Below are 23,328 nucleotides of genomic sequence, written 5' to 3' on the forward strand. Positions count from 1 at the left end.
ATACATAAAACGCATAATAATTGAAGGTTATGACCAATAATTAATAATAATTTTTATGAAGATAAGGGCTTGCTATTGTATTTTTAAAATGATTTTAGGCATGTGGCCACCACGACTGGTTTGAATAAATTTCAATCGAGAGGACCAAAGTAGAGGCGGCGGTATGTTAGCAATAACTCGCCGAATATATTCATTTTCAAGGCGTAAATTATATCAGGCTTATCTACGTAGACAAGAAACTTCACATAACTTAAGAAAAAAATGACTCCAGCCATGTTAAATCGCAGGATCTGAGGCTAACTCACAAACCACGACGAAGAAGATTATGCGTTCGTTAAAAGTTTACTTCAATTAACTGATTGTTTTTTTTTTGTATCGCGTTCAGGGAAACATTATTTTGGTAATAAATTTGCACAATTAGCAAACAATGTTCATTATTAAAAGGCAAACTAAGCATTGACCAAGTGACAGCTGTCAAAACGAATACAAGTCCGATCTAAAGTATTGGAGGATTGAAAACCACACGTCTAAAAAAAATGCCCGTTATTTATTATTGTTGACTTTTAAATGTTGATGTTAAATGTCTCATTTTTGTATGTTGCTGTTTTGAGGATTTAGGCTTCAAAAAGTAATAGTTGTCCAACGAAAAAGGGATCTTATAACAACAGAGTGGTTGGGTACCACTCACTTTTCCCAACTAAAACAAAACTATGAGAAATTATATGTTGGGCGCCATTTAAGAAAACTATTATTCTTTCTTATAAATACTTCGACGGTGGCATTTCTTGATATTGTTATATTTACTTCAAATATTAAAAAATAATTTCAAAGACAGCTCCGAATGTTATTTCTTTGACTTGAAAATTAAATGTATTAATCCGCGTTGGGCGCCACTTAAGTGATCTGTTGAAATAACATGTTTCAAAGTTGATTATTTCGAAAAATTAGATATTAAGACTTGCGTTACGAATATATACTACAAACATGAATACTACAAGTAATAAAAAGTATATTTTTTTTCGAGAAAAGAAGAATATCAAAAACTTTAAATACCGAAGGATAACTACAAAAACACTATGTCTATAATATATGTAAATCCTTAGATGAAATATAAGTGATTCAAAAATAGATAAATAACATCAAGTACATATTACGTAAATATTTTAAAAGTGAGATGGAAAAGACATTACAAGAGATCACATTCAAACAAAAATACATGAATAAAATGTGCGAATTTGATAGACAATAAAAACGAAACAAAAACTAAAGAAAAATGCAAGTTAATTAATTTATTTCTTAAAAAAGAAATTACCTAAAATACGAACAAACCACCATCCAGCACAGCCGACTTTAAGCAATTCAACTGCATCACCTTCACGCATTGATACCTCAGAATGACCCATTGCATTATAGTCAGCCAAAGCAATAAACTTACTGCCCTATTTTTATTTTTTGGTTAGTGTTAAGAGTGAAAACATATAATATTTATATATTTTGTATTTATTTTTTAAACAAATAGTATAAATGATAATTTTGTTGTTATTTGATTGTGATTTGTGAGTATCCTATACGTAAAGTGTATTATTTATAATTATTTAGAATAATTTTAGTGTATAGTTAGTGATATGAGTTTAAGCGAGCGATAAAGCGCAAGCATTGTGTTAATATTATGTTTTTGTGAGATGCTGTTATTTTTTTTTTACTTTTGTGTTTTAAGTAAAAGAATAAATTTAAATAAAATAAAATTCGTTGAATTTAGATTGAAATCAAATTTAAATACAAAGTAAACAAAATTAATTTTAAATACTGAAGTTGTGCACACAAATTAGATTGCAAATATTTATGATTTCTCTTCCTGCATAAAAATATACCTCCTAAGAACTAGAAAATAAAGCTTTAAAGTTCAAACCCTATTAGTAACGAAAATTCATATTCTTATCTACAAAGAAATGGCCGGTCGGCCTCAGGCTAGATATCTGAAAAGTCAGATCTGGTTGTTATGAAACCTTTTACCTTTGGAAACAATTGATTAAGTGCGAATATTATTCAAGATAAAACTCGTGTGGGAACAATCCTTTAGACTGTATAACGGCGACGGAGAACCGAATTCCGCTGTCAGGCAGGATGATCCATTCAACTTAGACGACGAAATCCAACAATCCCATCCTCCCGAATTAGACGAAGTAAAGGTTGCAATATCTAAGCTGAAGCCTAATAAAGCCGCTGAAGCAGATGGCTTGAATGCCGAGCTCTTTAAAGCAGCTGGAGATAAGTTGGTTACGAGCATGCACCAACTTATCTGTAAGATATGGTCGCAAGAAAGAATGCCCGATAAATGGAACCTCAGTATTGTTTGCCCGATCCTGAAAAAAGGAGACCCTCTAAACTGCACCAACTATATACGAATCAGTCTTCTTAACATCGCCTATAAGATCTTCTCTGCCGTAATATGTGAACGTCTAAAGCACATCATCAACAACCTGATAGATGCTTATCAGTGTGGCTTCAAACCAGGAAAGTCCATTATCGACCAAATATTCACACTACGGTAAATCTTGGAAAAAACCCAGGAGCTTAAAATCGATACCCACCATCTCTTCATCGATTTTAAAGCCGCGTATGACAGAATCCGTAGGGAAGAGCTCTACAGAGCATACCTGCCAAGCTTTTCCGTTTGTGCAGAATGACGATGGAGAATGCACGCTGCTCTATCAAGGTCACCGAGGCATTTGATGTCAAAAAAGGTTTTAGACAAGGTGATGTGCTGTCATGTGGTTTTTTAAAATCATACTTGAAAGCAAATAGCAGAGCTCACACGTCAACACTAGAGGCACTATCTTTCAAAAGTCAGCATATGCTGATGAAATTAAGATAATCGGAAGAACTCCGCGTCAATTGGACTTTTGTAAGTGTTGAGGCAGAGGCGACAAAAATGGGTTTAACGGTCAATGAGGGCAAAACAAAGTATTTACATGCTGTCGTCTATAAAGGACATACAACACCTCCGTCTTGGTCAAAACGTCACAATCGACAAACGTAACCTTGAGGTATTCAAGGACTTCGTCTACCTAGGCTCCGCTGTAAACGCAGAAAACAACACAAGCGCTGAGATCAAACGCAGAATAACTCTTGCAATTGAGTGGTAAAGTCCTCCCTCGAGGGACCAAAGTGTTGCTATATAAGACCCTTATCATCCCTATGCTATACGGTGCAGAAGCATGGACTGTGACAAAAGCGGATGAAAGCACCTTGGGTCGCTTCGAGAGAAAAGTTCTTCGTGTGATCTACGGTCCCGTATGCATCGAAGGGGATTGGAGGAGAAGATGGAACGACGAGCTGTACGGGCTGTACAGCGACGTAGCCTTAGCCAGAAGGGTATAAGTGCAACGACTAAGATGGCTGGGTCACGTAGAGCGCATGGGAACCAATGCTCCGGCCCGGAAAGTTTTCGAATACACACCCACAGGATAGCGCAGTAGAGGAAGACCGAGGATCAGGTCGTGCGCACAAGAGGAAAGTGACCTCACACAACTTGGAGAGCGAAACTGGAGACATCTAGCTACGGACCGAGCTAGATGGAGAAGTTTGTTGGGTGAGGCTGTAGCGCCACCTTAAGTAAGTAAGTAAAACTGTTGTGGGTTATGGATAACTGACAAAAGTAGTTTACTAAACAATTATGAACCTTGGAAAAGAATTTGGAATATCATTTTATTACAAGAACCACTTGGGCTCTATAAAATCTTAATGTTCTATTAAGCCACTTGGTTTCTTCTGCAACACCAGATGATAATTCTTATTCTACAAAAAGTCGACTTTTGTTCAAAACTGTTTTGGGTTGCTTGATATATTTCATGTTGTCTTGATCCCAGGTGATCGCCAAAAAAAGCAACTGATTTGATTTTTTTCTTTTTAGTGAATTGAAAATATTTTTAGTCGGCAAATTAATACGTTTTATAATTGAATTTTTGAATTGAATCGAGCAATAAAAATCACAAAACAATGGTTGGAATAGCTTGGTTACTGGCCATGTCCATTGCAAACGGAAGAGCGATATTTTCATGTTTTGAAAAATGTAAGGTTGCAAGTAATATCAATTTAGTGGCAACTTCAAGTAACTTTAAGTTGCATACAACTTACTTTAGTTTTTCAATATAAAACCCTGATCAATTTTAAGCAAACTGTTTGAAAAAAGAACATAGGCATACAGAAATTGTGTCGATAATTTAGTAATTAGGCACTGTTCAAAATCAGTGTTATTGATACATTAACATTCAAACTTTTTAATATCCACTGAATTCTTGAATACAAGGGGCTTTAGCGAAATTACATCACTGAAAAAATCAGACATGATAACAGCTCTATCAAAATTGACAATACAATATTTTTTTTTTCAACTGTCAATTACCATAGCTATTTTTAATTTATTGCCAAACTAGTGTATATTTTTGAGATTTTACAAATACTGATGGATTATACAAAACGAACAAAGCTTGAAATTTGTGTTCATTAATTTGTATTACTGAAAGTTTTTTTTTCATTTAACAATTGACACTGTTTTTGCGGTTCTGCCTCTTGCGAGGAATTGACATATCGTTCAAGAGTAATTATTGTCAGGAAAAGTGCTTTCTCAAATTAGCCGTTCGGATTCGGCCTAATATTGTAGGTCCCTTCCATTCCTGACGTACTCGCACACAAGAATGGTTGAGAGTTGTAAGTCACTAGGCGCCACCTATTTTTTTTTTAATTGACATTGACAGCCTCAGATACAAAATTTCGCTTCTCAAATAAAGAGCCAGTAGATAAAAACCAACATTTTGTTTTATATAGGATCATTTTGTAAGTCACTTTTGACATCTGACAAGTAAACATTACACTATAAGGGGCCGGTTACAGCTTTCAATAAAATCCCTCAGTAATTTTTTTCTTTTTAGTTCTTGAACATTTACAGATTTATTTCTAGCAAAAGATTGATGCATTAAGATGAATCCTATATTCAAGTATTTTTTTCAAAAAGACAAAATGCGTTTAAAGTTTTATTTAATTTATAAATCCATTTTAATTTTTTTAATGATGAAATTTCATTTTACTGATCAGCTGATTGCCAAAAGCCAAACAAAATTCCATTTCGTTTTACTGTTGGTGTTCCAAATTTGTACTGTTCCGATAACAACATTAAAAGTTTTACTGATGAAAGCAACAGTACAAAACTTAGTGATTGCTATAAACGCTCATCAGATTCCTCCTGTTTCAAATTTTAATGATGGATTTTACTGGTAGCTATAACCGGCCCCTTACTAAACCTGAAACGAAACGCACTTTAAGAAAACACTTTTAAAAAAGTGAACATTTTGCACTCACACTTCGCAAAACTGAAGCATTTTAAGGTTGTAATTAACCACCTTTTCAAGCTGTACGAGGATTGTAAAGGGTGATTTTTTTGAGGTTAGGATTTTCATGCATTAGTATTTGACAGATCACGCGGGATCAGACATAGTGTCAAAGAGAAAGATGCTCAGTATGCTTTGACATTTCATCATGAATAGACTTACTAACGAGCAACGCTTGCAAATCATTGAATTTTATTACCAAAATCAGTGTTCGGTTCGAAATGTGTTTCGCGCTTTACGTCCGATTTATGGTCTACATAATCGACCAAGTGAGCAAACAATTAATGCGATTGTGACCAAGTTTCGCACTCAGTTTACTTTATTGGGCATTAAACCAACCACACGAATGCGTACAGTGCGTACAGAAGAGAATATTGCATCTGTTTCTGAGAGTTTTGCTGAAGACCGTGAAATGTCGATTCGTCGCCGTTCGCAGCAATTGGGTTTGTGTTAATTGACCACATGGAAGATTTTACGCAAAGATTTGGTGTAAAACCGTATAAAATACAGCTCGTGCAAGAACTGAAGCGTAACGATCTGCCACAACGTCGAATTTTCAGTGAATGGGCCCTAGAAAAGTTGGCAGAAAATTCGCTTTTTTATCGACAAATTTTGTTCAGCGATGAGGCTCATTTCTGGTTGAATGGCTACGTAAATAAGCAAAATTGCCGCATTTGGAGTGAAGAGCCGCTCAAGAACTGCCCATGCATCTCGAAAAATGCACTGTTTGGTGTGGTTTGTACGCTGGTGGAATCATTGGACTGTATTTTTTCAAACATGCTGTTGGACGCAACGTTACGGTGAATGGCGATCGCTATCGTTCAAGGCTAACAAACTTTTTGTTGCCAAAAATGGAAGAACTGAACTTGGTTGACATGTGGTTTCAACAAGATGGAGCTACATGCCACACAGCTCGCGATTCTATGGCCATTTTGAGGGAAAACTTCGGAGAACAATTCATCTCAAGGAATGGACCGGTAAGTTGGCCACCAAGATCATGCCATTTGACGCCTTTAGACTATTTTTTGTGGGGCTACGTCAAGTCTAAAGTCTACACAAATAAGCCAGCAACTATTCCAGCTTTGGAAGACAACATTTCCGAAGAAATTCGGGCTATTCCGGCCGAAATGCTCGAAAAAGTTACCCAAAATTGGACTTTCCGAATGGACCACCTAAGACGCAGCCGCGGTCAACATTTAAATGAAATTATCTTCAAAAAGTAAATGTCATGGACCAATTTAACGTTTCAAATAAAGAATCGATGAGATTTTGCAAATTTTATGCGTTTTTTTTTTTAAAAAGTTCTCAAGCTCTTAAAAAATCACCGTTTAGTTGTAGAATGTTTTCAATTAAAAACAACTACTTTATTAAGTTCAAAACTTTTCTTTTAGTTAATTATTAATTTTTTAATGTAGCAATTCCCATTAAAAGCTGATTTAGAACAACTCGTTCCACTAAAAGCCGTTTAACATTTTCTTTGTATTCCCAAATGTCAGTAATCTTTCCAATGATCAAATCTAATGGGCCAATTATAGCTATCATTGATTTTCATCATTAAAACCAATCATTGGAATTTGTTCATTTATATATTTCATTTAAAAATGTATGTCATTGGAATTGTGTAAAATCGGAACACAAATCAGTAAGGCATCAGTTATAACTATCATAGGTTTTCATCATTGAAAAAAAACATTGGAATGTTCTTGACAGGTCGTTTATAGCTTTCATTAAATCCGTCATTGAAAAAAATGTCCTGAATGTAGGTAATCCACCGAAAAACCTTTAGTGACAAAAATCTGTCATTGCAATTTTGTGAAATTGAAACACAAATCAGTAGAACGATTCGTTTCACTTTTGAACATAAAAGTATCAGCTGTTCAGGAAAATGAATTTCCCACTGGAAAATACATTTTTGCACGTTTTTTCCACAAAAAAAAATTCTTTGGGTGATTTCCGATGGATCAGTATATAATTTTCATTTCTAATCGAAGGGAAACTTCGTCAAATATCAATTCGAAAATTTTCCGAATCGATTTCAATGATAGCTATAACTGACCCCTAAAAATGTAAGTGATTTCCAATCGATCAGTACATAATTAGAAGTCTAATTAAAAGGAAACACAGTCAAATATTCATTTTCGGGGTTTGTTTCAATGAAAGCTATAACTGCTACCTAGCTTCAAATGCTCAATTAGAAAATGTTGATTCCTATTTGTCCAATGACAGAAATTTTCAATAATAGCTACAAGGGCTTTATTATAAGTTCTATGCAAGAAAATTTGACAGTAGAGGAATGATTGGAAATAAAACACTACAAACCTCGTTGGAACTTTGAAAAGCTTCTATTAGATTTTGGACTCAAGTCGGACTAGCCATTGTTTTAAAATTAGGTATCAAATTATTACCGGACTTTCAACAAAGAAGCGAAAGGAACAAATCACTTTGTCCTTCATATGTAAAATAAAGTTGAATTGGTGCGATAAAAAAAAGTACATTATCCTTTCCCGGTAAAAGAAAAACTTCTTTATCAACAATTTTTTTTAAACTGAACAAATTTTGAAAACTGGCATTTTTCATCTTTTGTATTCTGTTCAAAAATCATCAGTTCACGAGAAACAACATTTTTGGTCTCATGTATTTTTTACAGACATTTTTGCGATTTAAACTACTGATTTGAATGCGAATTACTTATTTTTGTTTTGAAAATGGAATTTTTGATCTTTGTTCCAAAATTGAACAGTTTTTCCAAATTGGTTATTGAAAATTGGATGTTAATTTACTTTAGTAATCAAATAAGCCGAGTAAAACTTACAGACTTCAGAGCACAAAATTTATAATAGATATCTGTAGAGAATTTAAATTTAGAGCAGTTTGCAAATGATGCTCGTAAAGTCACTTCACTTGATGGAGAAGGTCTGTTCAACAAAGTTTGCCCAATTGATAAGGTAGAACTGTCAAATGAAAATTTGGGGAATATCTTCGAAATGAGGAATGAGACTCACCATAAGCAAAAACTTAAATGCATCTTCATTGTGCTCTCACTTCAAAACGCTGTTAAATCCACAAAGCTGAATAAACTCCATTAAATTTGCTTCTCCCTGTTTTGAATACGACATACTGGATAGACAAATAAGAGCGAAAGAAACAAATGCGGTGATCAAAGATCTGCAAAATGGCAAAGCACCAGGGTTGGATCGCATTCCGGGTGAATTCTATAAGTTCGGCGCTGTAGAGCTCATACAAACAGTAACAAACTTAAGCAATGACATCCTTGAGAAGGGTAATATGCCTCAAGATTTCAACAAAGCTTTGATATTCCCAATCTATAAAAAGTGCTCCAAACCCGATCCAAACAACTATAGGGGAATATCCTTTTTAAACGTATCGTACAAAATTTGTACGACTATTTTACAACGGCGCCTTACATCTTGGATCAACCACAACAATATGTTCAAAGAGTACCAAGCGGGATTAAGAGCGGGATACTCAACTGTCGACCATATTTTTGTACTTCGCAATGTAACTGAATCTTTTGCAGCGCAGGGAAAGAAAATTATACGCATTCTTTGTGGATTTCAAGGCTGCATTTGACACAGTCGATCGTTGATGTACAAATTGTACTGCAAGGGAATGCCTCACAAATTTGGAAGAGTCATAGAAAATCTGCTGGAAGATACATGGGCTACTGTCTGGGATGGTGAAGTAGTGTCAGAATGGTTTGAAAAGAAAATTGGAGTGAGGCAAGGTTGTACTCTAAGCCCTTTGCTGTTTGGGCTATTTATCGACGATGTTATGGACATCCTGCCTGGTGGAATTGAAGTCAGCAGTACTACTATCAAAGCACTTCTGTTTGCAGATGATATAGTGATTCTTGCTCATTCACCGGAAACGCTACAACTGATGATGAACCGATTATGTGAATACTGTGCCAAATGGAACCTAGTGGTGAACCAAGAGAAGTCGAAGATCATGATCTTCAATAGAGGGAGAGGCAGACTACGAACAAATGAGAAGTGGCACTACAATAACGAAAGACTTGAAGTTGTCAACGAATACAAGTACCTTGGAGTGATCTTCACCTGCAATTTAAAAATGGAAAATCACTTAAAGATAAGCTTACAAAGGCAAAAACTGCAATAAACTCAACCATAGCAGGAAATTTAAAGTTTTTGAATCTGTTGCAGAATCAATCATGCTTTAAGCAACGCAAGTATGGGGAGGTCAACAATATGATCAAGTTGAAAAACTTTTACGCTTCTGCTTAAAACGCATGTTCAGACTACCATCGAAACTGTATTATCACCGTTATACATAAAAACACTGAAATTACAGTCTGATTACATTACGTATATAAAGGTCTTAACATAGATGAAGGTCGACTTCTGAAGAAGATCATGATGATAACAGTGAGCAGAAAAGTTGGATGGTATGATGATTGGGTGGATCATACACGTTTGTGTAAATCCGATCTAAGACTAGACCAAGAGCCTCCCAAAAACTAGAAACAAAGACTCTACGAGATCATTTCCAACACAGATATAAACTGCAGGAATGAGAATGAAAGTGAAGCAAGAGGATCTCTTTACAGGTCGGTGTACAGTACACTCAACTATAACCTTCAACATGCAAACTACTTCAGAGACGAACTAGGCGTAGAATCCATCTCAATGATGCTAAGGTCGAGGGTAAAACTTCCTCCGCTTAATTTTAGGCCACACCGAGATGACCTTCCAATATTGTGCAATATTATGTAACACAGCAGAAAGAGAAGACATATTTAATTTAATGGTAGATGTCAGACTCTTCCTGAAACAAGATACGCTTTCAACGGAACAAGTTCGGAATGTATTGAATGAATTGTCAGAAAAGCTATAACTTTTTTGTAAAACAGCTCTAAGTTATAGTGATAGAATATTAAAAGCTAGCTTCTAATATTTGCTGTAAATCATTAGTGATTTATTTTATTTTTCTTTAAAAATAGTTCTTATTTAAATTTAAAAATTGTTTGTTAATTTCAATATCATAATCAGTGTACCAATCTGCAGACGGCAAATCCACGCAATAAAGATTTTGTAACTGTTATTATTCTTATGTTGTTAACAAATAAAATCATTTTATTCTAAAAAATCGAAATGATGTTTCATTACTTGTTGTCACTTAAAAAATTCTTCTCATTGGATTTCAAAGAAAATTATCCTTAGTCACTAGGAATCCCTTACCTTGTACTATTTTCGATGTAAGTATTTAATTTTTACTGAAACAAAATTTTCCAAAGCATTTTAAAAATATATGTACATTGTTTAAGTTAGTTATTAGTAATTTTGCAGCCACAAAACACTTGCAAAAGCAAATTCTAATATATTAATTACTTTCTAATTTTACTTTAATACATTGCTCGCTGAGCGATAGGTTAGTAAAAATGTGATATGTTTTTCTTTTTTAAAGTTATTTGTTGTTACTTTTTTTTTGTTTAAACAAAACTAAAACTTACGTAATAAAAATAATGATGTCAAATGATGGCCTCCAAAATTGATGCTCGATGGAGTTGCATTTAAGACACACATTTTTTTGTATTTGATTTATTCATAAATAAACATTTTATTGCCAAAAAATTGTGACAGTGACCAATGACCGAAAAATAGTGGGCCAAAATAAAAACCGTATAACTGCACCCCGCGATCATACGATATAGAAGATAGGTAGTTCTCATCCACATATTATTTTAATTTGCTTTTTTGTTTTAAATTATTATTATTTATTTACAATATTTATACAAATTTATTTTTTAAAGCTTAATTATTTAAAATGCAGCAAAAATGCATTAACTCTATGATGGCAGCTCGAAATACTGTTTTTTTACAAAATTACAACTTTTTTTTTGTTTTTCGTTTTGTACTATTAGTTAAATAATTTAATTTGATTTTAACTTTCTACATTTTTGTTTATAATTTAATGTTCAACCGAAACATAAAATTTAGAATTTGATTTACTTGCACGCGGATATGAACCACCATCATGATTGTAAGCCCATTGTGCCAGAAAATTTAAAAATGTCTGAATTTTTTTTTGTAAATTTGTTTTTAAGATTAAATTTAATTTATTTAAAGCGCATTGTTTTTGATTTTGTGCATGAAAAGTGAAGAGTAGGAGTCCGAGAAAAATAAAACAGAAATAATATTTAATAATAAATAAAAAAATTAAAAACAAAATGAAAAAAACACAACAAAAAACATAACACCAAAATTTGAAAAACAAAAAATGAAACAAATTAGAATTTTGTTTTTGAGAAAAAATTATATTCGAAAACTTTTACTTACCGGTGTTGAATTATCCTCGATCATTGACATTTCATCCTCACTGTTGGAGTAATCCGAACTCCAACCACAACCGTCTGGATTTTCTTTTTCCGTCGATGAGATCGAACTGACACCTGGTGTGTGAGGTGGACAACTGTCTTCGCTGCTGCAATTTGAGTTGCGATTTGATTCCGATGAGACTTCGCAGCTCATTGTACGTTGAGGTGTTGAAATGATGGAGTTGGGTGTGTCCCAAGAGGCAGTTTGGCGTAGGCCACGATGATTTAGGCCGTATTGTTTGATTTTTTCACCCTTGAGCTCTTCGAGCTGATTGAGAAGCACCCTTTTAACTTCAGCCACCCACTTGTTTTTCACATCAATTGTAGGCGCTTGAAGAGTGTGAACTTCTTGGCGTCCTTGAAGCCACACTTCAAAGCGTTTCGGATCGCCCTTAACAGATTCCGTGAGACCAATTTGTGACATCTAATAGAAAAATAGGGAAATTTAATAAATGTGCTTACAAACGCCTATAAGCGCCATCTAACATCATTTACCTTAACATAGTGCTTAAACTGATAGGTGCTCTTATTGTGACCTGTCTTTGAGGTTTGCTTACAAAATAGCATCGACTTTTGATACAAGAAAATGTGTCTTTGCTGAGGTTTGATCCTCAGCCGGATGTCCTTTTTACTCTCCGTCCACACTTGGAAGGAATCCTGTAGCAATAGTTCACCTTGTTGTGATAAATCACTCTGCAAATAAAATCCGTCATTCCACACGCTCAACTTGATTTAATGTCAAAAAAAACTTACAGGAAAACCAGTGATAGCAATTTGATGCATCGAATCGTTGACACATTTTAGCACGATCAACATGCAATCTAGAGCCTTTTGAAGTTCTTTCGTACAGCTTCCACTATCGCTGAATCGCAGAAGATCTTTTAGCAGTAACTGATATTTGGTTATCCTTTGAACGGGCTTCAAAAGATAAGCAGCCAAGGGTAGTTTGTGGCCTAATCGTTTTTGGCATTCTTGCAGGAAAAGGTGGGTATCGACTAGAGTTTCTCGCAAACGCTCCGATCGAGGTATATTTTGACAGTAAAACGAGTAGAGGCGGTAGAAAGTGTCACGCTGAATAAACAAACAACATTTTGATTATTTGACTTTTGTGTATGCATTTTAAAACAAAAAAAATAATAACTTACCCTTTGAACAAAACATAAAGCCACCAATTCCGTGGTGGAAATACAATTTTCAAGGTCCTTGAGGAAGATTTCACTATGAAACGTGTACAATTCGTGCAAATTACCAAAAAGAATATCTTCTTTGCCCTGTAAACTAGCTGGTACTAGGTGCATCAGCTCTTCCGATTGCATTTGATCACAATAGCCCTGAAAATATAACCAAAAAGAACATTTAAATACCAGCTGTACACATGCTGAATAGCTGAATTAATATACTAAAGAGAAATTATTATTGCTTTTTGCAGTTCTCCGACGTCCTCCACTGCTGCTGAATGTATTCAGCTCAGCGCTTATAAACGGACCAAATTTCGAATCGACATAGGAATCAATCGAACCAAATCCATGTGAAGTCACAAACTTTTCAAGAATCTTAAAGTACTTCTCTTCGGAATATGCTGGAAGATCATTGAGTGCTATGTCCTTCTTGCGATTACTTTTAAAGCTTTCATCGAAGAAATCTAAACAAAATTTGTAAATATCTTTGTAAGCGGCTAGAAATGTCTTTGGTTTGAGATGTTCTTCGGGATTTTCTCTATTCAAATCATTCGGACGCCATAATCGGAATCTTTCCTTGCAAGCAGCACACAAATGTGTGCACTCATCGGTGTTGGGTAACTTCTTGGGGTTTGAAAGCTTCTTTGTGTTATTCAGCGAACTCTTGTGTATCGTTGTTGTTGCAGAACTGCATCGTTCTTCTAGGTATTCCAAAATATCAGTGTAATTTTTTCGCTGCAAATAGTCCTTGAATTCCGAATCATTTTCAATCTCCGAATAAGAATTACATTCGAGGTAATCTTTGATCAGCTGATACTCCACCGATTCATCACAACTTGACAGTTCGATGAGTTCTTTAAAGATGGTCTTCCGTTCATTCTTCATTTGTTGTAGGCTGTCACTTAGCTCCGAGCTAGTTTCGCTAAAAATCTTGGTTGATTTTCCTGTAAGAACATTGCCAGTGGAGAAATTCAGCAAATTCATTCCGAAAACGTAACTTTTGTCAGCAGCAGCAGAATCAATTTTAGGTCGAAAGTCATTAGCATTGAAGTTTGCTTTAGGTTTATATGTTTTCTCCATTTCATCGAAGCTATCCTCGAAGAGTGATCCTTGGAAGGACAATGGAGATTCACAAACTGGTGCTGCTGGTGGTTTACTATTAAAGCTACCGATTTTTGTATTGAAACGTCCAACAACATTATTGGCAGTGTTTTGAACTTTTCTCAGTCGAAACGATCGTCGAGTTTTAGAAGCTTTTCGAAGATCATAGCCACCATAACGCATTTTAAAAAATTGAAGGAAAAAAGGAAACACTTCAAAGAATCTTGACGCGTCGAAGAAAGATTCACGAATGAAACATCTTCAATTATAATGTGACCATGCAAGCCAAGTCATATTCTATGTTTTGCCAACTTGATGCACCAGTTACTTCTCGAGAAATCACCCAAGCATTAGATTTGTGCAAAAAATATTTTTCTGTTTAAAGATCCAAAAAGATTAAAATCATCCATGCATTTCTGCGCGATGATTCACTGACCATTAGTTTTATCGGACGCGAAAAGAGCAGGTACTCATGTTTACCGGAAGAATAAATAATTAATAGAAGTTTTGATGCGTTTTCTTTGTTTGTGCAAAGAATATTTTCTAACAGTTGCAGCGGAGTGGAGGATCATTGAACTGATCTACATATTTATGCAGGAAATAACATTCATTCATAGAAATGGACTATTAATTGGTTTAATAAACTTTATAATTGAAAAATCTACGTTTATTGTTATTGAAAATAATCGTGGCGTAGAAAAAATAATTTACATTCGGTCTTCTTACCTTTAGGATTGAACTCATTTCGGTAACGTAAATTCGTTCGGTTTCGAGAAGTTCTGATAATACATGGCCACGTTTGAGACGGGAGTCCTGAAATTAGAAAAAAGAAGAAAATATAATCATGCTCCTGAGTTGTCAAATAATTTTTAAGAAAACATTTTTCTTTTAGTAAAGATGTAAACAGCCCTTTATATGATTGCACCAATTTGAAAATACTGTGCTGTGCGGGTCCAGTTCCCTTGCACATGACATCTAAAAATATTGTTTTTGTCATTTTGACAACTGTATTATGTATACATACCTTTGATTTGTGTTCTGTCGAATAAATCTTAACTAACAGTACTATTGCATTAAATAAAGACATCAAAATCAAAGAACTGTCAAACGATTGCGAAATATAAAGATGCATATAAAGAAAGAAGAAGTAAACAAAACATTGTTTTGATTTATAATTCTGATGCATATCCAGACACAATATAAACTAAATAAGGATAAAACATGATTATGACCATAAATCTAAACGAATTGTCAACAAAATCATTGTAAGTAAAACGGTTTATGGTTACTTTGAATTGACGTATGGAGTGTGGACCTGTTTTTTAGACTCAGCCACCATCAAGCCGGCTTGAAACCAAACGAGGCATATAACGATTGAAGTGAGTGTCTGGGTTAAAATTTATTATGCCATCCACACACAGAAATATTTCCAGGCATATCAACCGGAAATCTTATAGATACAAAGATTTGATGTTAAACAGAGATGCCAATATAATCTATTCACTAGTATTTATGACAGATAAAAGGTAAAGTTGCATTTAGTGATATTATTTTCAATCATTGTGAATGAATGAACATTCGCAAATATGGTGCGGTGTGGATATGTTGTAAGTAAGCAAAGATTGTGTTGCTTACACCATGCAATGATTATTAAATGCAATAAATTATTTTGCTAACTTGAAAAGAGATAACATTTCAACTTTGCGTCACTCTGTGAATTTAACTTGTTCGACGAAAATGAACTCTTTGGGGTGGGCTTGCACTTGTAAGCGAGTTTTGTTGTTGGTTATACCTTTTTGTTCTTTTTTTATAACGTGCTTCAAATAAGCCTGACATTTTTTGATAAGATTTGACATCAGAGCAAAGGAAACACGAAGAAAAAATAACCAATCATTAAGAAAATTGCAGATTTATTTAAAGTGACGTTTTCGAATTATCAATTGTGAATTAGAACTAAATGTCGTTCTACATAAGATCTGAAACTCTATTCAAAGCATCATTTATCAGATTGATAAATCAAAAAAGCCATAAAAACGAAGCTATTTCATTTGACATAAGACTTAATTATGACAGTCCAGCAAACAAAGGACTTTTTTCATAGGCTTTTCCTATAAGACATGTCACTTTAATATTAAAAAGAAAACTAGTACATTATTATTTGCCTTTTATTAAAAAACGAGCATCCAAATATGTCAAAACATAGTTCTTGGGCATAAACAGAGCAAATATGCTTAAACAGACCTATTAATTGGAATTCCCAACTGTTGAGTTGACTGAACCATTCAATCCACTGATCTTATAAGAATAATTGTACGGATGTCATATGGGTTAAGCAAATTGTTAAAAGTTAAGGAAGCCATTCCGTGATTTTAACTTTAGCAAATTATTAAGAGATTGTAAGATTTTAAAATTAGGTTAATCATATTTTAAGCTTAGTAAATTGCTAAAAATGGCTTTTACACTTTATAAAATCGTTTGGGACATTTTTACTAAAGGCGTAGTAACTTTTTATTAAATGTCAAAATATGACAGCTATAAAAGTGGGTTTGAAAGTGATATGCAATTTAACACATTTGTTTTAAAAGTATGCTGTACTATTTAAGAAGCGAACTATTGTGCTTGATGTTTTGAAGAAACAAAACATTGTATTGCAGTGGATAAAGAGAGATACCAAAACAAAATTCTTCAAATGTCACTCGCCTCTTTTTGTGTCGATTAAAAATTCCTTAAAACTCAGTTTGTTTATGTAACAATCGTGAAATCAAGCTTGAGTATACTGACACTGACTAGAAGCAATTGAAGCAACGAGCAGTTGATCAATGTCGCTTATGTTTTGAAGATACATTTTTCGTTAAATGTTGGGTCAAATTTTTGACATATATTTTTTATCAATACTCTACTATACGTCATTTTCAAACTTTCGACCACTCTTGATTCTTACTGAACTCTCACTGATCGATGTCGTTTATGTTTTGAAGACACATTTTTCGTTAAATTTTGGGTCAGTTTTTGACACATGTTTTGAATCGTTACTCTACGAGACGTCATTTTTAAACTTTCGACCACTCTTGAATCTCACTGAACCCATTGAATTATGAATGTGAAACTGGTATATACAATTATATTTGTTTAATAATAACAAATGAAAATCCGTTGTCATTGGTCAAATGATTCAACGTTTGTGAACTTAATTTTTTTTAAATGAAAATGCGTTGTTATATCTTTAACAAACTTTTAGATTGATAGCTATCAACTACTTTAAGGGTTGTCAACACTAAGCACATACAATGCGACAAATTAATGTGTTGGCATCATTTTGGGACCATTACTATGAGTGCAGTTTTCTTTTTGCATCTGCATTTTTTCTTTACCAAGCAAAAATTGATTTGTTTTGTAGTTCTGTTTGTTTTTAATGATCAGTAAAAGATGAAATAAGTGTCTAGGTGTAAATCAATCTGTAAAAATGAGATTTTTATTTTGATTGACAAGAAAGTGACAGTTAAAAAATGAATACATTTGTGTCCGTCTTAACCTATCTACTTTGTCCATAATTTGGCATAAGATATTTTCCATTTAATTTTCAAGCTCTTCAAGTTATTGATATGTAATGTGTTTTGTGGAAAATTTCCTTAATCGTCGTTCATCAATGTAAATGGAGCGCGCGGCGCTGATCGCTTAAGGAATTATATGATTATACTTCCACACCAAATGCCCAGTACCGGTATATTAGCTAGTTACAGAGTTTTCAAAACTTACCTGTTGATTTTGCATGTGTTCACTGTCGGGACTAGAACCGGTATCGCCATTTAATGAAACTCCTGAGTCAACGACTCCATCCATGGATCTTGGTCTCATGTCGTGTATTACATCAGCCTACAAATAAAAATACAAAAACAAGAAGAGTTAAGTTTGGAGAACATCTGAAGAATGTTGATTGTAATAATATGTAAAAGGTATACAAGTAGCTATGTACAGTCTTTCAAGACTTCCTCACAAACGGCGAGTTTAGTTAAAATAAATGTACGACATCACTATTATCATCATCATACCATCCATTATGATGAAGGTGTTAAAAAGAAAAAATGTCTCCATTTAGAGCTCAAATGGTGGCTGATATTTTACTCCAGCACCTGGATGTGGCAGTGGCTGAAGGTAATCAGGCATCGATTACATCGAGAGATAAAATAATATAACAACTTTCTACGATACAAGTAGCGTTTTGAATCTTAAATATATGAGTTTTATTTTTTTTTAAACATCAACGTGATGCTACTACCGGATCTTTTGGAACAAGGTACAAAAAAAGGGAAATGGCTAAAAAAGACTTAAAAATAAATAAAACCATATTTTACTTCAAATAAAATGATGCGATGCGAAAACTAGACTTGAATTCGAAATTAGAGTGAATGCTTAGATGTATGACTTAAGCGATGAAATTATATATGACTTTGGATCATAAAAAAGTGAAATGGTTTTCAAAGCATGAATTAAATAAATTTGCTCAGAAGAGGTTAAGAAATGCAGATAGGAATTTTGATAAAACAAAACGATTTTTCACAGTTTCAGACATGAGTTGAATTTTTAATATGTTCAAATATTTGAAGTCACTCTGTGTCATTAACTATGGGGGAAAGAGGTTTGAAAGAAAAGGAAAAATCCATTGCTTAAATAAATGTACTTAAATAAATCAGATCCTAACGAACTCTCTCGAGAGTGAAAATCGGGGATTGAAAAGTGCAGTAAGAATATTGAAACGAAATCAAAAAAGGCTTAAGTGTTCGCATTACGGAAAAATTGATTTATGAACCAAATGACTTCTTGAGAGCAAAATCGACGTCACTCCAAAACTTGAAAAGACGACAAACACCGATAACTTCTGACTGCTATTCGATAAAAATTTTCACGAAATTTTTTGTGTAAGAAGACAATTTTTGTATTTAAGGAACTTGGAAATTTGAAATATTAACAGATAATGGACAAAGTTCTAGTCTCTTAAACTCGATTTATTTCAAAAAATTGTAACTCGGTTAAGTTCTTCTCATTTCTCCATCAAGTTCTCGAGGAATAGAACTAGTCTCAGATAAAATTTCAATTTATTAGACTCTTAAATTTGAGGGTCTAGGACATTAGAACTCGGTTAGGCATTGTAACTAATTCTTTAAACGATTTAATGATCAGGTAATATTGTTTTGTTAAATTTGAAGTCACCAATTTTGTTTATTTAGCAAAAATAATACATTTTTAGAAAATATAGACGCGGACAAGTAAAGCTGACAACTACTTTTAGACTAAAAAACTACACATAATATGTGTGTGTATGTGTATTGTATGTAAAAGAACTTTCAAACTGTATACAATTTGTCAAGAAATATCTTCAAACATCTAACGTGCATTATGTTTATACGAACATTGCAAGGAAGGCAGCAAGTCCATAGCATAGACCCAAGTCTAGTCACAGCGTGCACTTCGAAAATGTATTAGAATCAAATAAGAAAAACATCATTAAAACAAACAGTACAAAATACTTCACATCAAAAATAAAAATGGAAATGAATTTAAATCTCCAATATATTAATAAACAGAAATCAATGATAAAATTGTTTACCGCTAAATCAATACTGATATAATGTCAGAAATATATGTACTTATGTCGAAAAGGTCTACCGGGTGCTACGAAAGTAGTAAATTATTAGTAAGAACTTTGTTTCAATAAACCAAGATTTGAGCCCTTAAAACTCAATAATATATTTACACAGAGTTCTAAGAAAGTTATAAAAAGTGAAGAAATGCTCGAGTTGTAAATGTGTTTAAAAAAAATGTTTAAAGACAAACGTTTGTCAAGGAATTAGCTGTAAGTTTAAGCTGTTTTCTGTCAAGATACATTTGAGAATTTAAATTAAATACGACTTTGATTTATGTGAAAAATATTTACAATTAAATTCCTGTGGAATAAAACAATTGAAGACTGTGTCTGTCTTGTATTTTCCTATTAGAAACAGTCGCTTAAAAGTTTTACAAGGTTCGAAGTCAATATGTTTATTTGTTATCAAGATAACTGATTCCAAAATCATTTTTTAAGTTTTCTTTTTGTAAAAATAAGCGTCAATTGCAAAAGATAAAAAAGTGTAATTTCAATTCTTTTTTGTATTCCTGTGATGATTCAATCGAAAACCAACTTTTAATAATCTTTTGAAGATTTTTATTTATTATATAAAAAACTCCCAATTTCAATTTCTTTAAAACTTAAAAGAATGTCTCGAACAATATTTTGTTTGATATAAAATATGTTGTTAGTCAATATCTTCATTTTCTCTCAAGGTTTTCGAGCAATTAATTTTTATAAATTTTTTTCTAAAACTAATACTATATTCTCATCGTAAAATGATATAAGTTTAAAGACAATATCTTTGCTATCTTTTTTTTTAATTTTCAGTTAAATTTTCGTTGTAGGTTTTAATTTTTATAAAACAAACTTTAAATTACATTTTTATAGTGCAACCATATAATTCACAGTAGCTCTATGTAGCTCATATTATATGGATTCTCGATTTATTCGAGAAAATATGCGTCAAGACAAGGTGCAATGGTCATCATCTGATGAGCCCAACCATTGCATCGGGGCGAAACGCATATTTTGAACACCATGCTGGTTTATTTTAAATTATTTTTCATGATTTTAAATCATATTTTTATTGTTGTATTTAACTTCCCATATGAAGTTATTGTAATAGGTCCGATTCATCAAATTGAAAATGTTGACATTATTCGACGTTTCAAGGTCCCTAGAGTCGAAATAAAAGATTTTTAGAAAAATGTCTGTGCGTGTGTACGTACATACGTTCATTCGTCCGTCCGTAGAAGAGATATCGACTTCAAATAAATTTTGTTATCAGATAAAAAGGCAGAAAGATGCAGAAAACGCTCTCAAGAACTGCATGAGCGGTTTTTTTTACTATAACAGTTTAAAAAAAGTTGGAAATGTTGGTTAACCCATAATATCTTACGAACCAAAACCACTAAAGACTTGAATTAAATTTTATATAATATAATGTAACGTGATACCAAACAAGTATTTTTCGAATATAAAATGATTTTATCTCCAAAACAATGTTCGAGCAACGAAAAAAAAACGTTTGGTAAAAATTGAATTTCGCCGCAAATATTTTTTAAAAAATTTGGAATTATGGATTTGAATCAATTTTAACTTATAAGAAATATTGTTTTCAACACTCGGTAAAATTTTTAGAAAAATCGAATGGATAGTTTTTTTTTACAAAAAATAAAAACCGAAACAAAAAAATTATAAAACTTGGTAAAAATTGATTTTCGACACAAATATCTTTCCAAAACCTTGAAATATTGCCTTTAAAATACTTTTATCTTGTTGTCAAAATTCATTAAAATTTTGAGAAAAATCTAACTGACAGTTTTTTTTACAAAAAATAAAAACTTAAAATAAAATTTAACAAAAGTTAATTTTAACTTATAAGAAGAAATATTGTTTTCAAAATTCAGACAAATTTTGCAAAAAATCGAATTGACAGTTTGTTTAAAAACAATTAAAATATAAACAAAAAAGTTTAAAACATTGAGATATTGGCTTTAACCTACTTTTATCTTTTAAACAATATTATTTTCAACAGTAAGTGATATTTGAGAAAAATCGTATTGACAGTTTTTTACAAAAAAAAACCTAACAAAAAAAAAAAACAGTACTAAAACTTGGTAAAAATTTACCCAGGACTCAAATAGCTTTTCAAATATCAAAAATATTGTCTTCAAACTTTTGTTATTTCACAGAAAATATTGTTTTCGATATTCAGTAGTTTTTTTTTTATAAAAATCCAACAGTCCGTTTTTTTATAGAAAAATAAATTTTAACAAAAATAGTACGCAAATTTGGTTAAAATTGATGTTCGGTTCTTGATATCTCTCAAATTAATTTCATTCATCCAATTTGTAAAAATTTAAGAAATGCTACTTAAATTGGTAAAAATTTGTTTTCGACTAAAAATCTATTTAACAAAACTATATCTTTAAACTTAACTATTTCTTTATATAAAAAATATTGCTGGTAAGTTTAAAATTTGTAAAAATAATTCAACTGACAACTTTTTTAACCCAACACGAAAAAAAAAGAAGAAACTTTTAAGCAAGACAAATCGACAGATGGGATGGGAAGTGGCTCGCATCCCAACCACTTTTTTTATTTGTCTTAATTTTTTAAAAGAAGTTGTAAGTAAATAACTCTATTTTTTTTCAAACTATTCGATATTTAATGTTTTCATTTTTGTAAAAATAACCTTTTCTTATTTTATTTTTTTTCTAAAAATTTGAATAGATATCAATAATCTTGTTCTTTCCTGTTAGTAAAATATTCAAACTCTTAAATATTTTCTTTAAAATTTTAGGATTTAGAAGAATTACATATGAGCTCGTTTTACTTAAAATTGAAACCAATTTAGTATGCCAACAAAATTTGCACACTCGTTACAAAAAGCTGTTGAAATAAGTTGAAAATAATTCTTTTTATATCACACCAGAGCCCTGTTTTATCAAACAGTTTTCATTTTGCAACTTTGTACTTTTACTTTGCAAATTACGTTTTATCAAACTAAAATTTGCAAGACAATATTATCGAATTGAAAAGATTTCCTCTTTTCCAAAATATTTTCCCCAAGCTCAAAGTTGGAAAAGTAGAATTTTTGTTATTTTGCACAGTATTTGTTCTTCTTGTTTTACTAAGCAATAAACTTTGCAAATTATATTTAGAATTTTTAATATCTTTTCAGAAATATGCAAAGAGAAATTTGTATTTGCAAATAAGAGTTTGTTTAAAAAAGTTGTCGAAAACTAATAAAGAAGTATATGAAACATTTTGAAAATGAAGATGTAAATAATAGTTAGCAAGACAATGGACAAACGCAATTTTTTTTTAATTTCGACAAATTTACCAAAGAACATTTTAATTTCGATTGCATTGATTTATCTCTATTATGCAATAAGCCTTTAATTGAAAAATTAAGGATAAGAACACTTCTAATTTCTAATGTCAAGCTGTACAATAATACAAATGCTGTTGGCTTCATCAAAACTGTCAAAATTATCACACATTGTAATGGCAATTTGATTCCAAAAGTCTTCCAATCGTGTAAACTTTTTGTACGACAATGTTACGTGAAGCATCATTGTCAGACAAAGTTTGACATCTGACAGGTTCTGATATTTGTCTTTATTGTCATATAAAAAAATCTTTTGACGTAAAATCCCACAAGATAAATTTGAAATTGTGAGACTTGGACAAAAA

General features: G+C 32.5%; 1 protein-coding gene across 4 annotated transcripts in view; it reads right to left on the bottom strand.

The window, feature by feature from the left end:
• Window positions 1-23,328, bottom strand: part of LOC129952343 (uncharacterized) — a 45,430-nt gene that overhangs the window by 1,625 nt on the left and 20,477 nt on the right. The window contains exons 2-9 of one of the 4 annotated variants that reach the window (XR_008782298.1): window positions 17,778-17,894; window positions 14,748-14,834; window positions 12,888-13,073; window positions 12,496-12,813; window positions 12,238-12,435; window positions 11,705-12,166; window positions 10,879-11,441; window positions 1,313-1,439 (exon numbers count right to left, since the gene is read on the bottom strand). Coding sequence is in view for 2 of the 4 variants with exons in the window: in XM_056064879.1 (XP_055920854.1) it covers window positions 1,313-1,439; window positions 11,705-12,166; window positions 12,238-12,435; window positions 12,496-12,813; window positions 12,888-13,073; window positions 14,748-14,834; window positions 17,778-17,894 (1,495 nt within the window). In the remaining 2 variants the exon portion in view is untranslated. Of the gene's footprint in view, window positions 1-1,312; window positions 1,440-10,878; window positions 11,442-11,704; window positions 12,167-12,237; window positions 12,436-12,495; window positions 12,814-12,887; window positions 13,074-14,747; window positions 14,835-17,777; window positions 17,895-23,328 lie in introns of those variants that run through there. The other 3 variants (XR_008782297.1, XM_056064879.1, XM_056064881.1) reach the window with 3 other exon arrangements.

The sequence above is a fragment of the Eupeodes corollae genome, chromosome 3, assembly GCF_945859685.1.
Source record: "Eupeodes corollae chromosome 3, idEupCoro1.1, whole genome shotgun sequence".
In the NCBI taxonomy this organism is placed as follows: Eukaryota; Metazoa; Arthropoda; class Insecta; order Diptera; family Syrphidae; genus Eupeodes; species Eupeodes corollae.